Source organism: Coturnix japonica, chromosome Z (genome assembly GCF_001577835.2).
Source record: "Coturnix japonica isolate 7356 chromosome Z, Coturnix japonica 2.1, whole genome shotgun sequence".
Lineage (NCBI taxonomy): Eukaryota > Metazoa > Chordata > Aves > Galliformes > Phasianidae > Coturnix > Coturnix japonica.
In genome coordinates, this window is record NC_029547.1 from 31,898,384 (window position 1) to 31,919,705 (window position 21,322).

The 21,322-nt window shown below is 38.2% G+C and overlaps 1 protein-coding gene across 6 annotated transcripts in view; it reads right to left on the minus strand.

Annotated features, from left to right (window-relative positions):
- Positions 1–3,977: 3,977 nt before the first annotated feature.
- CEMIP2 (cell migration inducing hyaluronidase 2) overlaps positions 3,978–21,322 on the minus strand; it is a 51,201-nt gene continuing 33,856 nt past the window's right edge. For all 6 annotated transcript variants that reach the window (XM_032441266.1, XM_015849113.1, XM_015849112.1 and 3 more), the window contains 15 exons: positions 21,117–21,186; positions 18,437–18,565; positions 17,319–17,407; positions 15,773–15,904; positions 15,258–15,293; positions 14,037–14,192; positions 13,750–13,927; positions 13,049–13,264; positions 12,182–12,390; positions 11,519–11,704; positions 10,101–10,320; positions 9,474–9,572; positions 8,057–8,205; positions 6,746–6,852; positions 3,978–6,194 (listed from right to left, as the gene is read on the minus strand). In XM_032441266.1, coding sequence (XP_032297157.1) covers positions 5,998–6,194; positions 6,746–6,852; positions 8,057–8,205; positions 9,474–9,572; positions 10,101–10,320; positions 11,519–11,704; positions 12,182–12,390; positions 13,049–13,264; positions 13,750–13,927; positions 14,037–14,192; positions 15,258–15,293; positions 15,773–15,904; positions 17,319–17,407; positions 18,437–18,565; positions 21,117–21,186 — 2,173 coding nt within the window. In that variant the 3' untranslated portion in view covers positions 3,978–5,997. The remainder of the gene's footprint in view (positions 6,195–6,745; positions 6,853–8,056; positions 8,206–9,473; positions 9,573–10,100; positions 10,321–11,518; positions 11,705–12,181; positions 12,391–13,048; positions 13,265–13,749; positions 13,928–14,036; positions 14,193–15,257; positions 15,294–15,772; positions 15,905–17,318; positions 17,408–18,436; positions 18,566–21,116; positions 21,187–21,322) is intronic.

The following is a 21,322-nucleotide window of genomic DNA, read 5'->3' on the forward strand; positions in this document are numbered from 1 at the left end:
CGAAGATGAAGTGGAGAATTTGCCTTGCAGGCCTGGAAATTAACTCTGCTTTGTACTTTTAAATACAGTAGACTGAGAAAGTTGAAAGATTCATCCTTTAAGTGCAAAGATTAAATAGAACAGTTACCTCAAGATTTCTCTGTGATCTGACCGAGCTAACTTCCCACTAGTACAGAAGCATTTCAAGAAATGCACAAGACTCACTATTTTTTTGAGTATAGGCTTAGGGAAGGACTGAAGAGCAGACAGAGGATGTTTTATCAGAAAAGGCTAGGCAGATCTTAGGAAATCCCCAGATTGATATAATGCAGAATCATCCTATGGTAGGAACGCCACTTTGCAACACCGGCAGGCCTGGGTTTGAATCCCCCCTGTGGTGCAAGTGGTAGAAGTGCCGCTCTGCTACACAGGAGGCTTGAATCCCGGGGGTTGGTCTCAATGATCTCTAAGCTCCCTTCCAACCTGCATGAGACTGTGAGACTGTGAGACTGTGTATCCAAGCAGTCACATTTTCAGTTTCTTCACATAAAAAAAAATACAATAGAAGAGGTAGTTCCATGACTTACCAGCCACATCATTCCCAGTCATGCAAGTCAACTCTCAGACAAGCATTTTTTTAATATAGGAAGTTATAACTGATATGGAAAATTACACTGCTCGTAAGCCAGATAATTTAAAAGCTCATAAATTGTCTCAAGCCAAATCCAAACGTGAACTTACATGCTTCAGTGCTGTGTAGAGTATTGGAACTTCAACTAACATGCAACACAGGAAAAGAAAGTAAACATTAGGGAAAAAAAAGTGCTTGTGAAATGTGAGGCAGGCCAGAACCTTCCCAAAGTTACTAAAATAACCTGTATGATGAGAGGAGGTGAAAACGTAGTTAACCAGGAGAAACTCAAATGTGTGCAGTTTTGAAGTTCAGCTTTATTGATTCTTTGATTTGGTAGATGTTTGGACACCAGGATACACATTAAAGCTTTACCTCAAACAAATATAGCTGTGGCGCATACTTTATTCCTGTCACTGATCACTGCACTGTGCATCCTTCCTGTAAAATGTGAAAAGACATTGAGGGGAATTGAAGGAAATCACACCGTGAGGCTTGCCCAAAATTAAGATAACTGGTTCCTAAAGCACACCCTTGCTATTATCTCAATACTTCAGATAATTTCCAGCCATTTGTGTAGTGGCCAGAGAGATCATCTAACTGATTGTAAATTTCTCTGATCTCTGCTCCAAGTAGTTCATTTTTTTTTTTTTTTCAATTGCTGTTTTCTGTTTTTTAGAATCTTAGAACAATTGCAAGAATAAATGCAGAATGAGAATGCACCCACATGTGCCCTAAATATCTCCTGCATGCTGTGCTAGAGCTTTAAACTCCCCTTCCTTTGTCTATTCTGGTGAACTTTTATTTATATTTTTGACTGTGAAAAGACACAATTTGAGTGAGGAATACCAATGTTCTTCAAAGAAATACATTTCTATACAAAGCCTGATCCTGAAAAAGCAAGTTCAGTGAATTTTGGATGCGGTCTGTCTGAAGACAGAAATTTCTTTTTTAAGGTCTCTGTGACCTTCAGGCATGAGGTGAAAACTATGTGGCTCACTCTTACTTTAAAGGGTGAAAAGACCTCCAAGATCATCTAGTCCAACCACCAACCCATCACCATCATGCCCACTAACCATGTCCCTCACTGCTACATCTCCACGTTTCTTGAACACCTCCAGGGATGGTGACTTCACCACCTCCATGGGCAGCCTGTGCCACTGCATCACCACTTTCTGAGAATAGATTTTTCCTAGTATCCAACCTGAAACTTCCTGGTACAGCTTGAGGCCATTACTTCTCATTCTATCATTAGCTACCTGGAAGAAGAGGCCAACCCCCCACCTTGCCACAACCTCCTCTTAGGGAGTTGTAGAGAGTGATAATGCCCCCCCTGAACCTCCTCCAGATTAAAGAATTCCAGTTCCATCAGCTGCTCTCCTTAATACCTGTGCTCCGGACCCTTCTGCAGCCCTTCTCTGGACTCACTCCAGGACCCCTGTTGCACTATAGGCTAACAATCCCCTCCCTGCTCTAGCATGCTACAGTATTTTTTGATGGAAGCCAGGATGCAGCTGGCTGCCTTGACCACTTGGGTACTCATGTTCAGCAATCAACTAACATTCCCATATCTTTTCCCTCTGTGTAGCTTTCCATCCACACTGCCCCAAGCCTGTAGCATTGCATAGGGTTGTTGTGTCCAAAGCGTGGGACCCAGCACTTGGTCTTGTTGAACCTCATACAACTGGACTCAGTCTACTGATTCAGCCTGTCCACATATCTCTGGAGGGCCATCCCACCCTCAGATCAGCACTTCCTCCCAGCTTGGTGCCATTTTCAAACTTACTGAGGGTGCACTCATTCCTCTCATCCAGATAAGGATTTTAAATAGAGCAGGCCACAGTACTAACCCTTGGGCAGCACCACTTGCAAACAGTCTCCAGCTGGATGTAACTCTATTCACCACCACTCTATTCTCTGGGCCCAGCCCTCCAACTTTACCAAGCAAATAATCTACTTGTGAAAGAGCACAAAGATATTGCTTGTACAGGCAAAGAGAAAATTAGGCAAAAGCCACAGACTGCCTGCTTTTCCAGTAGACTGCAAGGGAAGACAGTCTCAAAGGCTTCACTATAGTCTCCATAGAATACATACACAGGCTTTCCCTTATCTAGTGGGCAGGTCACCATCTCATAGAGATCAAGTTGGCCAAGCAGAACCTGCCTTTAGTGAACTCGTGGTGGCCAGGCCTGAGTCCCTAGTGTTTCACACCTGCTTTGTGATTTCACTCAAGATGAGCTGTTCCATGACATCTCCTTATGAAGAGGTCAAGCTGGCAGGCCTGTAGTTAGCCTGAATCCTCCTTCTGACTCTTCTTGTAGATGGGCATTGCACTGACAAGTCTCCAGTCATCTGGAACCTTCTAGGTTGACCAGGGCTACAGATAAATGATGGAAAGTGATTTGAAGAGCACTTCTGCCAGCTCCCTCAGTGCCACTCGGTGGATCCCTTCTAGCCCCTTGCACTTTAGATGGTCTAGGTGGAAAAAAACACTTTTTGTAATGCTTTACAGAGACCAGGCTAAGCTCTAGCTGGACTTTTGTCTCCCTGAGTTTCCTGCCCCTTCTATCAAAGGTGGCATACTTTTTGTGGTTTTTTTTTTTTTTCTTTCTCTCCACCCCACTTAATACTCATGAGAAGCCCTGCGTTCAGCCAGCCTGATCTTCTTCCCCACTGGCTTGTCTTATAGCACATGGTGATGGCCTTGCAGGTTATGGCATTAGGTGTATTTGGAAAAAATAAGTCAGTTGCATTGATGATTTTAGCTGTACAAAGCCTCTGCAGGACACAAGCAGGTAATCACTTCTGGAAACAGCCCAGTCCAATGCAGGACTTAAAGTAAGGTCAAGCTACATCTGCTCCTTGGATGAAGGTGCCACAGACTCTCTTTTAATCCAGTTCAGTGCTTCACCACCCACCCAGTAAATTGTTTTGTTTTTTGTTTATGTGGAATTTCCCATATACCCATGTGTGCCCTCTACCTCTTGCCTGTCACTGAATACCACTGAGAAGAGCCTGACCACATTTTATTTGCTCTCCTTGCTGCAGGTATTGATACACAGGGCTGAGGTGCCCTTCAGACTTCTGTCCTGCAGGCTACTGGGGACAACGGCACTGTAGTGGCCCCCACCACACTGAGATGCAGCAGCTGAGACTTTAGGCCCACAGAGTTTAGAAAAAGGCCCATAGATTCTGTAGTAGAGTTCTGTAGCTCTATTCCTAATATTCCCACTTGGTCTTTACAGGGTAGAACACACACCATAAACCCCACAGCTAAATTGTTTGAAATAAAATGGTTTACAGTGCTCAGACAACACGTATTATACAAAGTTACTTGATGCAAGAACAGAAGAGACTCAAGCTTCTATTGCTTTGTCAGATGTAAAAATTTATTTACGCTATTTATCAAATGCTTAAATTCACACAAAAGATGACATTTCCACTTCAGGTTCAATTGTCCATCAGTACTCCTTATACTGGAGCAGCCTTGAGGTTTCCAAGTACAGGTTTTACAAAAGATGGCTTAGAACAGCAGAATCTCAAACAATGGCCAACTTCTGAAGCCTAAAGGTCACTATCCAAAAGGCATTTCTCTGCTAAGCACAACCCACAGATCAGAACAATGGAAGTCCTAAGATTATTGCAATCCCCAGACACTAACCCTACTGCACTCAGAGCATGTAAATCACATTGTCCTGCACTAATAACACCAAACATTATAGCTAGTCTTAAAAATTTACCACACACACAAAACACTTTTTTGTTTTTTAAGCATTATAACAACTGTGCATCAGAACAAATGCAAAATTCATAATCACCCATTTGGCTTGGTTTTGCAATAAAAATAATATCAGTCACCTGTATGTTATCTTGATCTCATGTACTGTGCTCTTTTCCCCTCCCTTCTGACTAAGGAAAAAAAGGTATTAGATCAGGCAGTTCAATGGTAGCACTGAGGTAGCGTATTTTAATTGAATAGAATAATAGGTCTGCTAATGTGCCTCCTCTTCTTTAAAGCACACACACACACACAAAAAAAAATCCCCTGTTTTTCAACTTCTTTGGAGAAGACAAGTGAACAGTTCATTTTTATCAGCCACTCCATTTTAAATTCAAAGCACATAGCATCTCTGGATGGCACATATATAATAACAGCTAGAATGAATGAGAACACATACAGTAACAAGGAACAAGGTCAGTTTTATTAGAACTATAGTTACATTTTCAGCTCTGTGGTACCTATTGCTCCCTATTATGAAATGCATCTTTACAGTCTCTGAAATCTAATTTCAAAGACTAGAATTCTGAAAATGGGCAGCTGTGTCTCAGTTCTTCTAAATGATCTCCCCACTACCTGTAGATAAGGTCAAACAATTGCAACAAAACCCAACAGAAATCAAAGACAGTTAATAACTGAAATTGCCAACATGGTTATATTAAAAAGAATCAAAAGTTAAGGCAAAATAGATAGCATGAAAGAATGAACTGAGCACACTTTCCACTCAAAATTTAGAGCTGTGATAGCCTTAATCACAGAAGGAGTAGAAGCTCAGCTTCATAACAAACTGAGAACAGGTTTCTCAGTTCTGCCTTTCTGCTTAAGAGCTTTAAAAGTCCATCTGTATCCAGTCTTAACAGACAAATTAATTGATGAAGTAATTTTTACAGACTCCTATTGGAGTGAGTAGTAAACAGTGATCCTGAAGAATGGCAGTCATTTTCTGCTCTGTCACGCTGCTACACACGGCCTTGTTAAAACTCTGTTGCACAGTACACAATCCCCACCCAGCCCCAGGCTAGGTCTCCGAATCCCCCCTCTCCACCTTTCGTACAGCAAATCAAAAGTTTTACTGCAGTTAAAACTCCTGGAGCACAACTGCAAGCATAACAGGAATTGTTTTTTTAACACCCGGGTTTGAGAAAGTAACTGAACTTACTGCTAAATAAACTCTCAGGAAAACATGTATAAAGCAGAAGGAAAATGCAAGTAAACTAAGAATGACCAATTCAAGCTGTTTAGAGAGACTTAAATGTTAATTTTTCAAGTAATCCAAATAGCACTCCAACACCAGCTATAAAAAATTTAAGGCTTTTATGAACACTCTCTTAAATACAAAAGGAGTATTAAACAGGAAAAAAAAAAATGTTTACAGTAAATACAAACATCTGAAAAATCTCTGAAACCTGTTTATACAAATAGTAATAAATTCTTTCATATTTTGTACAACTAGAAGGTGCACAGACTGGCATTCAAGCGGTCAATGATGGCAAATGTCTGTCAGACAATAACATGATTTCCTTGTATAACAACACAGTTTAAAATGCCATAAATTAAAAATAAGTTAGTTCACATTTTCTTCCCCCAGTTTTTATGTACAGCTTAGTCTTTAATGAGATCTTGTAGCCTTCTTCAGAAGCTCGAGGTCTTTCTGTTGACTCTTGACTGCTCTGGTACAGCCATATTCTTCCAGTTGCAAAGGGATATACTTTTCTATCTGAATTAGCCCATGACCAGCAGGACTGGTAAACAGCTTAATCCAGGATGGCTTAAAGTTTCCTCTGAAGCCCAGAAAGGCCATGCTTCCTGCAACAAATTGTGCAGTGTTACAGGAGCCCATTTATAACACACAGGTCAGCAAGAACGGAACACTCTACCAAAATCCTTATATTAATTATATTAACTGAACATTATATTAATTAAAAAATGTTCAGTTATTACTCAATATTAAATTCTCTAAAATCTTCAATTTGAAAACAGAACTACCACAACAGTTATAAAAACTGTTCCTTCACACAGAACTTACGCTACCACCCAAAAGGGTCGAGAACTGCCCCATGGGGCCCATAAAAAGCGATTATCCCTCAAAATACCAAAGCACATAATTGCAACAGGAAACACTGGACTGGCACAGGAAATTGTTTAGAAGTAGAGTGCATATCCCTCAAATTTGTTACATGAGACACAACATAAAGGCTTTGGAAAATAAGCCCAGGTTTCCTTTATAATCAAGTTACAGAGAACTGCTTGCCACCCATCTGTATGCAATACACTTCATATGTGTTTCCTCTGGGTTACACCAGGCAGACAAAGGGGGAAACCTAAGTGCTATCAAAGAAATGCAAAATTTCACCAACCATTGCTCTGAAGGTAAGGCGGTTTGGCTGTCCCCAAGGACTTTAAGGCTTCTGATAAGTTACTAGGAATTTCTACCTTGCCTCTTGTGCTCAGTAGAACTACAGACCTGCAACAGAAACAGAGCAGACACAGCAGTAGTTACAACTGTGAAGTTTTCCTGGTATCCTCCACAATACTTTTACAGTTTGCCATCTTTATAGCCCACTTTCTAATGAGTTTTTATGTTAAAGCTGTACATGGAAATAAGACAACATTCTCTGTAAAGTAGTGTCTAGAAGACCATACAATTGGAAAAATATTAAAAATACACCTCCTAAGTTTAACTCAAACCCCTTTTAAATAAAAATTTCCAGTGGCTTTTGTATATTAAAAAATAATAATTGAACCACTGATCCAAAATTAAAGTACCAGAAAATGGATTTTCCTGACACCATCTTTTTTTTAATGATAAAATTTTTCACTCTGGATCAAGAGAAAAGTCACTCCTAGCCCAAGTAGGACATCTTGTAGCATAGTCTGTGTCACTGTCTGTAAGTGCTCTTTTTGAAGGCAAAGTCATAAAGAGGCGCTACGACATGAGGTTCAGTTTCTTTTTGAAGTGACAGGCAGGCAATATTGGAGAATTTTAGTGAATGGCTTTGCTTTCCAAGCAAAGCAAAGTTACCTGTCATATTTCTCCTTTTTTTTTGGGGGGGGGGGCCCTCACTGCAAGAAAGACATTGAGGCCCTGGAACGCGTTCAGAGGAGGGCTACGAAGCTGGTGAGGGGTCTGGAGCACAGGCCTTATGAGAAGCGGCTCCTCATAAAGGAGCGTCTGAGGGAGCTGGGAATGTTCAACCTGGAGAAGAGGAGGCACAGGGGAGACCTTGTTGCTCTCTATAACTTCTTTAAGGAAGTCTGTAGTGAGCTGGGGGTTGGCCTCTTCTCTCATGTAATCAGTGATAGAACTAGAGGCAATGGTTCCAAGCTGCGGGGCAGGGGAGATTCAGGCTGGACATTAGGAAATATTACTTCTTGGAAAGGGTAGTCAGGCACTGGAATGCACTGCCCAGGGAGGTGGTGGAGTCACTGACCATGGGAGTGCTCAAGAAACATTTGGATGTTGTGTTGAAGGATATGATTTAACTGGGAATTATTGGTGATGGTTGGACTGAATGATCTTCTAGGTCTTTTCCAATCTCGGTAATTCTGTGATTTTTCTCAACTTCAATACACATTTTGCTTGCTTTCTGTACTGTTACTTAAACTTTATTAGTTAAATTCTTACTACAGAGCAGAACATACTGGAAATAAACAGTCATTACACATACCTTTGTGGAATTCCAGACTTTAAATAGCCACCTACACGCTTAATGTCTACTCCGGAAAATAAATTATTTCCTGACACTGTGCCAGTGCAGGCATCAACTACAACAACGAGTATACCATCATCCTTGAAGGAAAACATAGTGTTATTGACCTGTATGGGAGGAGGGAAAAAAAATATCATACATTTACAATGACTTCAACTGCTGTTTGACTGTACTTAGTGAGACTCCTGAACTTGCCCAGAAGCCTTCAATCACCAGCTTCAGTGTGGAGACCAGTCAACATTTGGGAAGATTTACTACCTGTTTTAGGAAGCTAACATTCAGATAATGAACTGTCTGCACTTCTTGTCAATAGCACAGTTAACCATTCACTGTGGATGCATGATTTTGTCCCAGTGCCCCCTTTTGCTCTTACTGCTCTAGATTCAGCAAGATTCCTATAGAATTTTTCACATTTTGCTGCCTAAGGAACTCAAACGTTTCACTATTTCAACCAAGCTAACACACTGACCTTGCAGAGCATAAATCACTTAAAACTCTGTGGTGTGAGCCTATCTGCAAATGCTATCCTCAGCATCAAATGCAGGTCTGCTTCAGCATCTGAACAGAAGCAAAGCAAACATTTTACACAATACCACACAGAATCAGAGAATCATTTCAGTTGGAAGAGACCTTTAAATGTCATGTAGTTCAACTCCCCTGCTATGAACAGGGACATCTGATGGTTGGACTAGATGAACTTAGAAGTCTTTTCCAACCTTAATGATTCTATGATTCTATCATCTACAGCTAGGTTAGGTTGCTCAGAGCACTGCTCAGCCTAACCCTGAATGCATCCAGGCACAGGGCATCCACCACATGTCTTGGCAACCTGTTCCAGCACTACTTTCAGACTCACTATGACTGCATCAGAACAACTACTGAAAACTATGGGCTATTTCTTATGTCAGCAAAACTTAATGGCATGAACAATTCATCCTATTAAGCCACCAATCTGTTACATCAAGAATAACTTCAAAACCATACATTTAAAACAAAACAAAAACATCTGTTAGTTGTTTTTTCTGGTTGCTCTTCCCCTCCCCCCAAAAAACAAACAAACAAAAACTGCTATCACTAAATGTACAACCACACAGGTTTCATCAGGAATTCAAATATTTTAAGTTCTTCCTTGCTGGTACAGTCTTCTCTCCAGCAGCAAAGGATTTGCAATTAGAAATATAAAAGGAGAAGTTGGGAGCTTTCTTTTCAGAGATCAGAAGACAGGTTTCTGACCAATCATTTTCTAAACCATGAACAAACACTTTTTATGCTGGTGAAGAAGAGTGAGCTTAGCATTATGCAGGGCAGTACAATGGTTTCAATACCAAGACCTACAGGGAAAGAAAGATACAAGAAAACTACAAAGAATACTCACAGAAATAAATGCTTGCTGATCTCTGCTTAACTCTTTTCTACCAGATAAATTAATCTGCACAAGGAGGTAGTTTTTGTGAGGATCACTGGTGAATACCATCTGGATAACAAACAGAACACTTTAAGTACAGATATGCATATGTCACTGACACTTTACCATGTAATATTTTGCAACAGATAGCTCATACTCCAAAGTAACATGACATAGTATAGTATATCTTATTCCAGTAATTTTTCTCATCTTTTATAGAGAAAACACATGATGCAATTTTAAGTTTATACAATTATGAAAAATCCAAAAATGAAGAGAAGGTTGGCCAACAGTATGCCTTGAACTACAGATCTCTGCAGGAAAGTTTTCCTGCATGGTACACAGTTGATGGAGTAGCTCTACTTATGTCATGCCTTCTCTATCACATGTATAGCAGGAGGCAAAGCACAAATATGGAGCAGTGTTTTTCCTTCATGCTACAAGAGTCCCCCTGTCTTCTTGAGCACAGAAAACATGAGTACTGCAAATTGGTAGGTGTTGTATTCCGTGTTGACAAACTGAAACTATGCCTTTAACACAAGTAGTATGAAACACCAACAAGATGGATGAGAAAAGTTTTTGCCTGTTTTCTTTTACCTGAGTTGTGCCACACTTTGTGCATGGTACAGTAGTTTTTACTGGCATTTGCTTTATGACAGCTGGTCCTTGGTAGTACTTTGGGTAAGCTTTTGCTATGCAGTTACTGACCCCTTTTGCTGAATCTTTGGTCACAATCTTGATCCTTTCACATCCCTGAGATGAGCAATAACTGTGACCATCCCTATTGTATTTGGCTTGAAGAAATAAAAACAGTAATCTGTGCACACAAAAAGAAAAAAGGGAAGGGAGGTGAGAGACTGAGAATATAAATTGATTACAAGGAAGATAAGTATTTATGTTAAACCTTAGCAGCTACATTTCATGATTTTCAGAAGTAGAAAACTACGGTACTGACTTCTGTAATTGTTCAAACTTCTTCTAAGTATTTAGAGCTTACTAGAATTGTGAAGTTCCTACTGCCATTTCTGAAGTCTCTAACAGTTAAATGAGATGTTGCTATGAATGCATATGTTCTGAAGAAAAAAAAAAAAAACAACAAAAAACAGCCACTCCTCAAAACAGAGGCAGGAAGCTAGGAAACAATAAGACAAAAGTGTAGAGCATAAATGTTTTCCATAACTGTAGATCTTTAGAGATACCAACAGTAACTGTTTGGATATTCAGCTGTATTTACCAGCACTGGACAAAGCAGCTACACTGCTGCACATTGAACAAATGCCTGGAAATGTAATTTAGGGTGTTACCAATGCAAAGGGGCCAATAATTTGTCTATTATATATTTAACTGTTATCACTGGTAACTAATGTTATCATTGTAGCTCTTAGACAAAGGAAACATAAACAATCTTTAGAAAGCTACAGTCATCTGCCCATTTTCCAGATAAGGAAATACATTCTCACATTAATCATTTATTTCCACATTAAATAACAAAATTCTAACACACACAAGTGATGTATGTAGGACTTAACTGCAGTAAATGTTGACCATACCTTAAACCTCTCAAAAGGATCTCACTAGCCTCTGTTAGGAAAACTTTTGAAATAGAAGCTAGGAGTTTTAAATACTATCCACAATTTTCAGGAATATATAATTCACAAAACAGTCTTGTCACAGAGACGTTCTCAGAAGTTTAACAAGAATATACAGATGTTTTCTGAAGATGGGAATTAACTTCCTGCAAGACACCTCTCTGCAACACTGCAGATATCACCTTTTCCCCGGATGTGGGATAGGGAATATCTGTATAACTGCAGTATTCTTGAGAATGTATTCCCATAACCAGTAGTGCATTTTATAGGTTCAGAGTCACATACAATATTCTTTCAAAGAGACTTTGGACTCCTTTTTAACAGCTTTCCTCTAGCACAAGTGTCTCAATCAGTTCTTTTCACTGCTATCATGCTGTCTATTATCATGTTAAAATCTTTTATCAGAGTCAAGTTATAAGGGATTACCCAGTACTGTTGTCAAAATAAAACTTCTTGTCTGATCGATTCTTTTCAAGCTCCAGCATTGAAGATACAGGCACGTAGCGTTCTACCTTGCTTGACAGAGCAGATGACTTCCTTTGAAAGGTTTCCAAAACTATAGTAAAATCAGTATTTGGTTGATAACAAAGACCAACACGAATCCAGTCATTCCTGAAAAGAAATTCAGATGATAATGAGCAGCACACAGGTCACTCCAAAAACATAACAGGAACACAAGAAGTTCCTAATCCTTCTTCCACACTTTCTTTCACTAATTGTGACAGTAACTAGTATATCTTTAGAAAACATTTCATTTTATGCTTCAGACATTTAACTAGTTTATCTAACAATAAGATCGAGTACCGCAAACTATGCAGTTCCAATTTTGCCAGACTTCACTTTTGGGTATATTTTCTTCTCCAAATGATTTCTGTTAAAGACACTGCACTAAATATTAACTTGATTTTAAGTACGTGTTTATTGATTCATCTCCTGCTTTTCATACTTCAGTATTTGTAATTAAAATAAAAAATAAAGAAATAAAAGCAAAAATTCATTCTCACTGACACCTACAAGTCTCAGCTCACTAATTCTGCAGGACCTCATTGTTACCTTATGGTTCAATGATATGAAAGAAAGAAAACGCACTTATTGAAGTTGATGAGGTAAAGATATGTGACATTTGGTGCTTTTCCATTCCAATGAATTGTGTAGCCCTTCTGAAGCATCACTACTGGCTGGTACTGCTGAAAGACAGCTCTCTGATTAATACCTCTAAGAACCATGGGATTGGATGGGTACTCATCTCGTACAATAGTCATGGAAAGATTCTGTCCATTCCATGTTTGAACATAGACCTATACAATATGAAGGAAGAGGAAAGATTTGTAATCTTTAATCAGTACAACATTAAATGAAACAGCAAAAGACAGGCTGTATATAACTGCAACAGAACTGCTGCAGAACTGCTGTGATCTTGAGGTTTGTAAATATTTCACAGAATCATAGAATAGTAGGTGTTTGGAAGGGACCTCTGGTGATCATCTAGTTCAACCCCACTGTTTCCCTATAGTAGATTTCTTCTAAAAAGGATCCATATTTTGCCTGTCTTGCCCAGCATCAGAACAGTACTTGACCAGTCTCATAAAGAACAGGAATCAGACCTATATGATATTTCTATTCAGAAGATGTGTTCCAATAAGAAAAAGGTAACAACAACAACTAGTAAACCTTAAAACCCTGCCTGTGAACAAAATAAAAAACTCCAGCAAAAGAAAATGGCTCTGATACAAAACAGATAGGAGTTCAAAATGGAATTCCTGGCATATATATTCCCAACTTGCTTTTTATCTTGCAACAAGTATTACATAATCCAGTTTGCATCCCGAATAAAATGTTGCATACAAAAATAGCTGAAAATTGTAATTTACGCTTAAAAGTATTTTAAAAACTCCTTTCTTCCACACATTTTGTTCACATTGTAGATGTGTCTCAAATAGAAGTCAGAGTACTAGCCTGTGCATAGGTCCCACTGCAGATCACTCCATTCCATTCTGTATAGTTAATGCATTTGGGGTGTTGAATCAAGTAGTTATCCATTCTGCCCACATATGTATCTTTGTAATCAGTCACTGAACCATCTAGATCATGGAATATTGAGGTCTTGTCACCATCCAGATCTACTTCTTCAAACCAGGGACCAGGTTTTCCAAAGAAGGCTTTCAGAGAAACCTGTCAACAGCAATCAAAATACATACATATTTCTTTTTCCACAGGTGACGTACTAATATGCTCAATCCTGCAAAAAATGAAGGAATTTGAGAAGGGTTGATCTAAGATACCTGTGGCAAGAGCAATGCAATCTTGCATAGTAGACATTTTGTTTTTCAGTAGTAGGCTCAGGAAAGCTCTTGCTTTTGTGTTAATATGTCATAACTGCAACTGAAAATTCATTATCAAAGATACACCAGACCTTACAAAATCTCTTTTCAATTTTATTCATTGGTCAAAAAAAGAGATCATTGATGCAACTTATGCTAGATATTATTTTTCTTGTCTGGGAGACAAAGAATGTCAAATGGTCTCCACACAAGTCAAACTGTGGAGTAGGGCTGCATGCAAAAAAATAACATCTTTTCCATAGGGGCCTTTGGAAGATTATTTAAAATAAATAAACAAGAAAACTAATATACTCCCAATGGCAAAATAAAACTTACATTTGGACCAAACTTCACAAGAGAAATGTTGTTTCTTGGTGTCATCTGCCAAGGATTTTTCATCAAGAAGCCAATTGCACTGGTAAATCTGTCTGGAGTTGGCACAAAGTTCCTGAACGTGCACTTAGTAAGGTGAATAGGCCCATCGTAAATTTGAAAACCTCTAATGGGAAATGTCCTGTTAATAAAAGCAAACATTTACAGCACCCTGTAACAAAAATCATAACAAGCCTACACCTGAACATACATTGCTAAGGAACTAGTTCCTTCACTCACAATGTACTTACCGATTTCTAGGTAGTGTGCGCACCTTACTGTCTATTCCTCCAGATCCTGAATATTTATTTTGACCACCATGAAACCCGTAATTCTTGCTCTCCCCTATGAACAGAGATTCGGATACCACTTGACTGGCACCTTCATCATTCGGAAAGCTCCCATCACTATCAAAGCAATGTCAGAAATAAAAGCTTTTAGCCAAGACTCTCCAGTAAATTAAAACACCAAGACACAGTCCTGCTCCTACTCTGTGATAGTCTTCATAAAGCAAAGCAGTTCATATTCTTATTTGTAATATAAAGAACAATAAATTTAATCATTAACATTCTAACTGTTTGAAAGGACAAAAATCCTCGTGCAGAACTGTACATTACATTGTCTATTTCCCCATAATGAGCAGCACTCTTATTTACAGCCCACTTCCACAATTCTACAACCAATTTTTTACAACCTAAGCAGTAGCAGGTTTTAGCTTTCTACCCAAGGTACTATGTTTCCTTTCATTGAAATGAGAATCATAGAATCACAGAATCATAGAATTACTCAAGTTGGAAAAGACCTCAAAGATCATCAAGTTAACATTATCATCACAGCCTAACCATAGTACCCTAACTCTAACAACCCTCTGTTAAATCCTATCTCTGAGCACCACATCCAAATGGCTCTTAAACACATCCAGGGACAGTGACACAACCACCTCCCTTCCCTGGGGAGCCTATTCCACTGTTTAGCTACCCTTTCTGTAAAGAAGTGTTTCCTAACATCCAACCTAAACTTACCTTGGCGCAACTTGAGGCCATTTCCCCTCGTCCTGTCACCAGTGAGAAGAGACCTGCCCCACTCTCACTGTAAGCACCCTTCACATACTGCATGAGGCTCTGCCCACACTAATAATTCATTCATTCCCCTTTACTTGCACTGAACAACTCAGGAGGAAAATCATAGCTGCCCAAGGCATCATGCTATGCCAAAAAATCCTACATAATCATAACTCTTCTGGTGAGAAGCAAATTGTTGTGTAAAGAAAGCACAGGTTGAATAAAGAGCAAACTTTGGCAGATGTCTACTTGCAGCCTTAATAATATTCCCATTTCCACTGGAAAAATGGAAATGGGACTAATAATTAAAATATAGTCTTATGAAAGTATACCTATTAATTTTTACTGACAGACTTATCTAAGATGTTTTTCTAAACCTTTAAGAAAACACAGCAGTAATTAAGTACTCACCTGGCAAATGTCAAACCAATTCCATTGTCTGCAAACCTAAAAAAAAGTTCATAAAATCAAGCTTCAGTCACATCTTCTGGACAATAAAATATTCTAAGAGTACATTGTGATATACACTGGAAAAAACCTCTCGATCAATAGAATTGAGAAACATATAAGTAATTCTTGTAAATATTCTGTTTTTAAAAGAAGAAAACAAGAGAAAGAAAATAGTTTTTCACGTATTTTAAGCAGGAACCTGGAAGCTTCAGAGAAAACTAGACATCTCTGGATAAACTAGTAGTCCCAATCAACTTTTACACTTTTTCTTAGATTTTGTAGTTTCTTTTTCTCATTTAAAAGTTTCTCATCTAACCACATATGTACTTAAAGCAAAGGGGTTGGTGTAAAAGTATTAGAAGACAGAGCAGTCAGTTCCCATGTTTAAACATCAATCTTCTATAACCTTGCTGCAGTATGCTGTCATAAAAACAGCTTCTTAACAACATGGCAGTTGTTTGCTTCTGGATGCCTACCCAGAGTTCTGAATGAGGATATCTCCTCCCCTGACCCAAGCACCATGATCATTGTTTTTGAAAGAGATTAATCCATCAATCAGGGCAGCAACTCGAGGTTTTTCAGGGTCTGCATCTTGATGAGGACGAAACCTGTAGCAGATAAAAAAACCAACTATGTTTTATATAAAAATACCATTTGTTTTATATGGGTCAAATATTTTAGTCTGAGAGAGCCTGGGAAACAAATACACCTTTTCACCTGATAGGTAAAAAAATCAGCTCTGCTTTGTGATGGAAGTGAGAGAAGCCTAAACTGTATGCATCTGTAGTTATCTACTTCCAGAAAAGTATCTGTCATGTGCCACGAAGAGGGGACCGAAAATTTCTCTTTCCCAGTAACTCTCAAAGAACTTTTCTCAATCTTGCCAAGTTAATTGATCTGCATCACCTTTCTTCAGCTTTTTCTCACTGCCCTCTCTGACGTATTCTCTCCCCGCTTCTACTCCATCATTAATGTCACAGTTTAATGCAAATAATTAAAGTTCCTTTGAGGGATACAAAGGTGCACTAGACAAAAAAGGCTGGAGGTTTATATAAATGTTTGTTATTCAGAGGGCAAGGCATGTCATCATTTGTCTAGCTGCTGTCAAAGACGAACCCCATTTAATACTCTCAAATTTTCACATCCCATCTTCATACCCTGCCACAACGTCATAAGTTCTCACATGGCATTCTACCTCTCATAAGTTCTTGACTAACTGATGGTGATGCACAAGACCTAAATGGGATTTCTGTCAAAATGTCACAACTTCTGTTAAAAAGTCACAGCCATAACTAACAACCTGTTAGTTCCCAATGCAGGAAGTATCAAATATTACCAAATTCTGCAGCTTTCCTCTTTGTATCTGCAGCTACCTCCAGCCTAAAGAAAGCTGAATCAGAAATAATCTTATAACTGTACCTTCAATCTTACTTCTCGGTTGGGGCAACAAAACGTTGACGTTTCTTGTCACTTTACACAGGATAATCTGAAATTTTCCCAGATTCTCCACTATTTTCTCTCTCTTCATAAGCCAAAAATAATATGGATGGCTGTACTATCCCAGCAAATAATCTTCAGTAAAAGCATACAACAGAAGTGTGACCTCCAAGCCCAGAAAGCACACTAAGAAGCACTCAAAAGTAGATTATCTTGCCTTTCCTATTACTTACTGCTGGTATGCCTTTTCCTAACAATTATTAGAACTGAGCCATAAATTAGAAGCAGATTTTAAAATGGGCCTCAACTTTTAGTAGCAATTCCAGTAAATACTGTAAGCATAACATGTAAGCATGATTAAAGTTATGTTTTCCAACAGGCTGAAAACTATGTAGGCAAGAGCTCAAAAAGAAAAAGCCAATTCCTTCAGGCAAACCATGCTTTGTTGCTCCCAGACAGATAAAAAAAAAGGGAATTTACTGCTCATTTTTTATTTATAGTGTTTTAATTTTTTTCCCCCTCACATGAAAGTACAATTTCAGAACATTACCATTATTCACTCAGATGAAGGATAATATTCTTTACCTTGCATTGTTGTCCAAACAAAGATATTCCCTGGGATCATCAGCGCTAGCATTAGTTGTTTTAACACCCTTATCAATGAACAAACCAGCCTTTAAAGAAAAAAAAGGAGGGTGGGGGTGGGAGAGGAGAAGAAATTTCATACTGCCCAGCACTAAAACGACAGCAAATACTAGATTGTTAAGATTACATTTCATTAAAGACTCTTATATCATTCAGACTGGTTTAATAGAGAAACAGGATCTCTCCATGCAAATTTGGAATAAGAACTGAAAACCCCAGGAAAATAACTGCCTGGAGTTAAAAATAAAGAAGTAATGGAAAGTCATTAAGTTCACTTTGGAATTTTTTCACATTTAACTATTTGAGGTTTTACACTTATTTCCAGATGCTCTTCTAGAAAATTTGGAAGCCAACCTTTCAGTGAATGCAAAATATTCTCACAAATGCTACTAATGGAGAAAAAAAAAATAGATAGTGCTGTAAAACAATGCTTTGTATTTTAATTTAAAACATAACTGTTCTCACTACCAAAGCTGACTTTTGCCCAGACAGTCATCAACTTTAATCTCAATAATCCAGCATGAACACTTGAGAGAGTAAAAAAGAAAAAGGAAGAGTTCATGCTGCTGAACATGTATTATGTATGCAACTAACTGCAGTTACCAGTGATCCAAAGTATCATCAGATATGAATGTTGCTACGTGAGCAGATCCTTAGGCCTGCTCCTGGAGGCAGCTCTTTAAATATGGATTTTCAACATATGAACAGCTATCCTTGCTTAAAGATAATGAGCTATGGAACTTTTTCCCCCCCCTCCACAATGCACTCTTATGTTCACTGTGTTTTAATTCCAGTCTGAACAAGTGCCTCACAGCATCAGATTTATAATGACTACAACACAGTGCATCATTTCTTGGTATCCCAGATACCCAGTTGTCAAGTAAAATCAGCTTCAGATATGACAAGAAGCTATGGGCATGCTGATTACACACTGTTTTGTAATACCTAGACAGAGCTGTGCAGTTCAAACAAACCATCATTTAGGCATGTTAAAATTTAAGCAGATAACTCCTACTATAAATGAAGAGCTTAAAAAAATTTCTGAGGTAGTACCTTACCTTAAAATTAGAATGAACCCTGTTGTTATAGAAGATTCCCAGGGGTGTGAGCTCTGACTTTGTTTCAATGCCTAAACTATGAGAATCTCCAGTAGCAACCTTGTGGAACAAATACCATATTCCAGCATCCTGCAAACAAGAAGAGACAACATAACTCAGAAGAGAGTCTGAAACTACTATCAGTTCCGACATATTTACATCTAATCACAAAATAAGTATATGTTAAAGAGATGAATGTTTTAAATAAGGAGGAAAATAGCAACACAGTCCACAGCAACCATATACAGTGGAAGATATTGATCAAAACAGTCTCCAGAGAATTCTGCAGCAAAGAAGACAACCACAAATAAGGCTGCACTGAAGTGATTAAGATGCATTAAAAATTGTTTCCTTCTCAGTTAAATCATTTAACATCATACATTTCAGGTTCTCTAATATTTCAAGACAAAAAAAAAAAGTCTCTTTTCCCTCTGTGATCCCTGTATTTTATTTCTACATGAATAATCAATTTCATTTTGTTTGTTAGTAAATCATGCTATTTACAGAAAAATGCTCATAAGTCCTCTCCTCCTTACTGCTACACTCTAAGATTTTTTCATCTTCATTCACATCAGAACGCAATGACAAGCAAAGAAAAAAAACAACACACTTTTCTGAAAGTGAATAGGGACATCAAAAAGCCTAGCCAGTTCAGAGCTCTGTGCCAATAACATGCAGTAATAATTTCAGTTCATTTCCTCCACTTCAACTTCCTTGCTCTTAAAGAAGCTGGAGTTATTTGCCAAAGCAGGCCCATAGAAGTTCCTTTTCTAAACACATCTGGGTTCAAAAGGGGTGGTGCAGCAATAGCACCGTACAGCAGATATCTACAGATACAAAAAACGTTGCCCGTTTGCACTGTGCCCTTAGAAAGTTTAAAAACAAACAAGCAAAAAAACAACTGCATAAGGAGTATTAAGGTGTTAGAAAAGTAGCAAAGAAAAAGATAAATATATATCGTGCACTGTATGTTCCATATAATGAAAAAGTTTTCACCTTCCTGTTCAAGAAATATGGATAAAGTCGATTCATTCTAGCTTAAAAATCACTCCAAGAATATACTCATTTTCCAAACAGCCCTGGAAATTCTGCTTCTGAGTAACACATTTCCAACCGTAATGATGACATACTTCAACATTTCTGTGATTAACAATTCCAAAGAAAGTGTACATGTTCCACTAATAAAATACCAAAATCTTACTTCACATATAATTAAATACAGTTTTGTGCTTGGCAAAAATCAAGCAATTTTTATCCAAAATACATCATAACGCTTCAAAAATAGGTTAATAAACTTAAAAGCTCTTTAAGCACTTTTAAGCACTCTGGAAAAAAAGCTCTTTTTTCCCCTCTTATATATAGCTGAAACAAAAGAACTAAGTACTGCTGATACACCCTTACAATAGGCTCCATTGTAACAAAGGAGCTGGAGAGAGCAGCTTTTATTTACTTGTGAATTGTTATACTTTATACCCTCAAAATCTCTACAGTGCAGTGTTTATATCAAGACAGTTGAAGCTCTTTGTTTCTGAAACTGAAGCTAGAGACCTTTCATGCCAATGTAAGAGATGTATGTACCAGAATGGCAGAATTTCAAAACCTATACAAACACACTCTCTGAAAACACACAGTGCTATACAGAAGAAGGAATACTCTACAGAGGCAGAAGACCATGAAATAAGCACCTGATCAAGCAACTCATTTCCTGTAACCTAGCCAGCAACACTAAAACCAGGTAAAGCAATGTTATATCGATAGAAAAAAATGGAAAGATACTGTGCTGTGAAGAGAACTGTTTTTATTTAGTATGTGTAGTCAGGCCTTTCTTAGGCATATAGACAACAAGAATGTTCAACCCCCCACCCCCCAAAACAAATAAATTAAAAAAAGCTCACAAGCAGCAGAATAAGAAGTTTTGTGATTTTCTGCATTACAGACATTTCAACACATTTAAATGTTTTCAGTCTTGTCCTATTGTTAACAATGGACTATGTACTTTCTGCCTAAGAATATGCTAACACACCCATGTTCTACTTCCAGCATCAAAAAGTCTTTTCCTTTTCCTGTTGCCACTGACCCATTTAGAACAATCCACCTGAAACCACCCATGTCTCAGCAGAACACGCCCCTGCCAATCCCCAACAATCTGCACAGAGTAGTTCAACATTACTCTGCAAGCAGCTGCACTGAAAAAGGGTTGAAAAAGTAAAATGTTCACAGGTGGTAAAAACATAATCAGCAATCACTCCTGAGAAGCTAGTGAGAAAAGACAGACACAGTGAAAGCTTTTCTGCACTTTCTAATTCAGTGAACTATTTTCATTTCAGTGACTAAAGCTATAAAAAGAAAGACCTTCAGAGCAGCGAAACAGTAAACATGTGACAGGGCCTACAAAGGGTACAGAAACATTATTAACAGGAAAAACACTAAATCTTGGAAATAAAAGTATTTGTTTTCACACATACATATTGAGACTGCTGACAGATCTACTAATTAAAAAAAGGAAGCAGTCTAATCCACATTGACAAAACCTTAAACACGCAGAAATAAAAAAAGAAAAATGTTTTTTTGTTTTGTTTTTTTTGGTGAATAATTGGCACAAGTAGTTGTGTTGAATCACATCCATATGCATGTGCCTTACCTGTGAACCTGCTGCTGCATTACTTATAAGATGATTGTTGGGATGAGAAATCCAGAATGTTGAAACTGCCCTGAAATATTATTCAGAAAATAAGTTAATATGGAAAAGCTACAGCCCCTTCAGAAATAACTCACTCTTGCAGAAATCGACAGAAACACTAAACTGATGTCTAAAGTAACTACTTCCCACACAAGCACACATCTAAT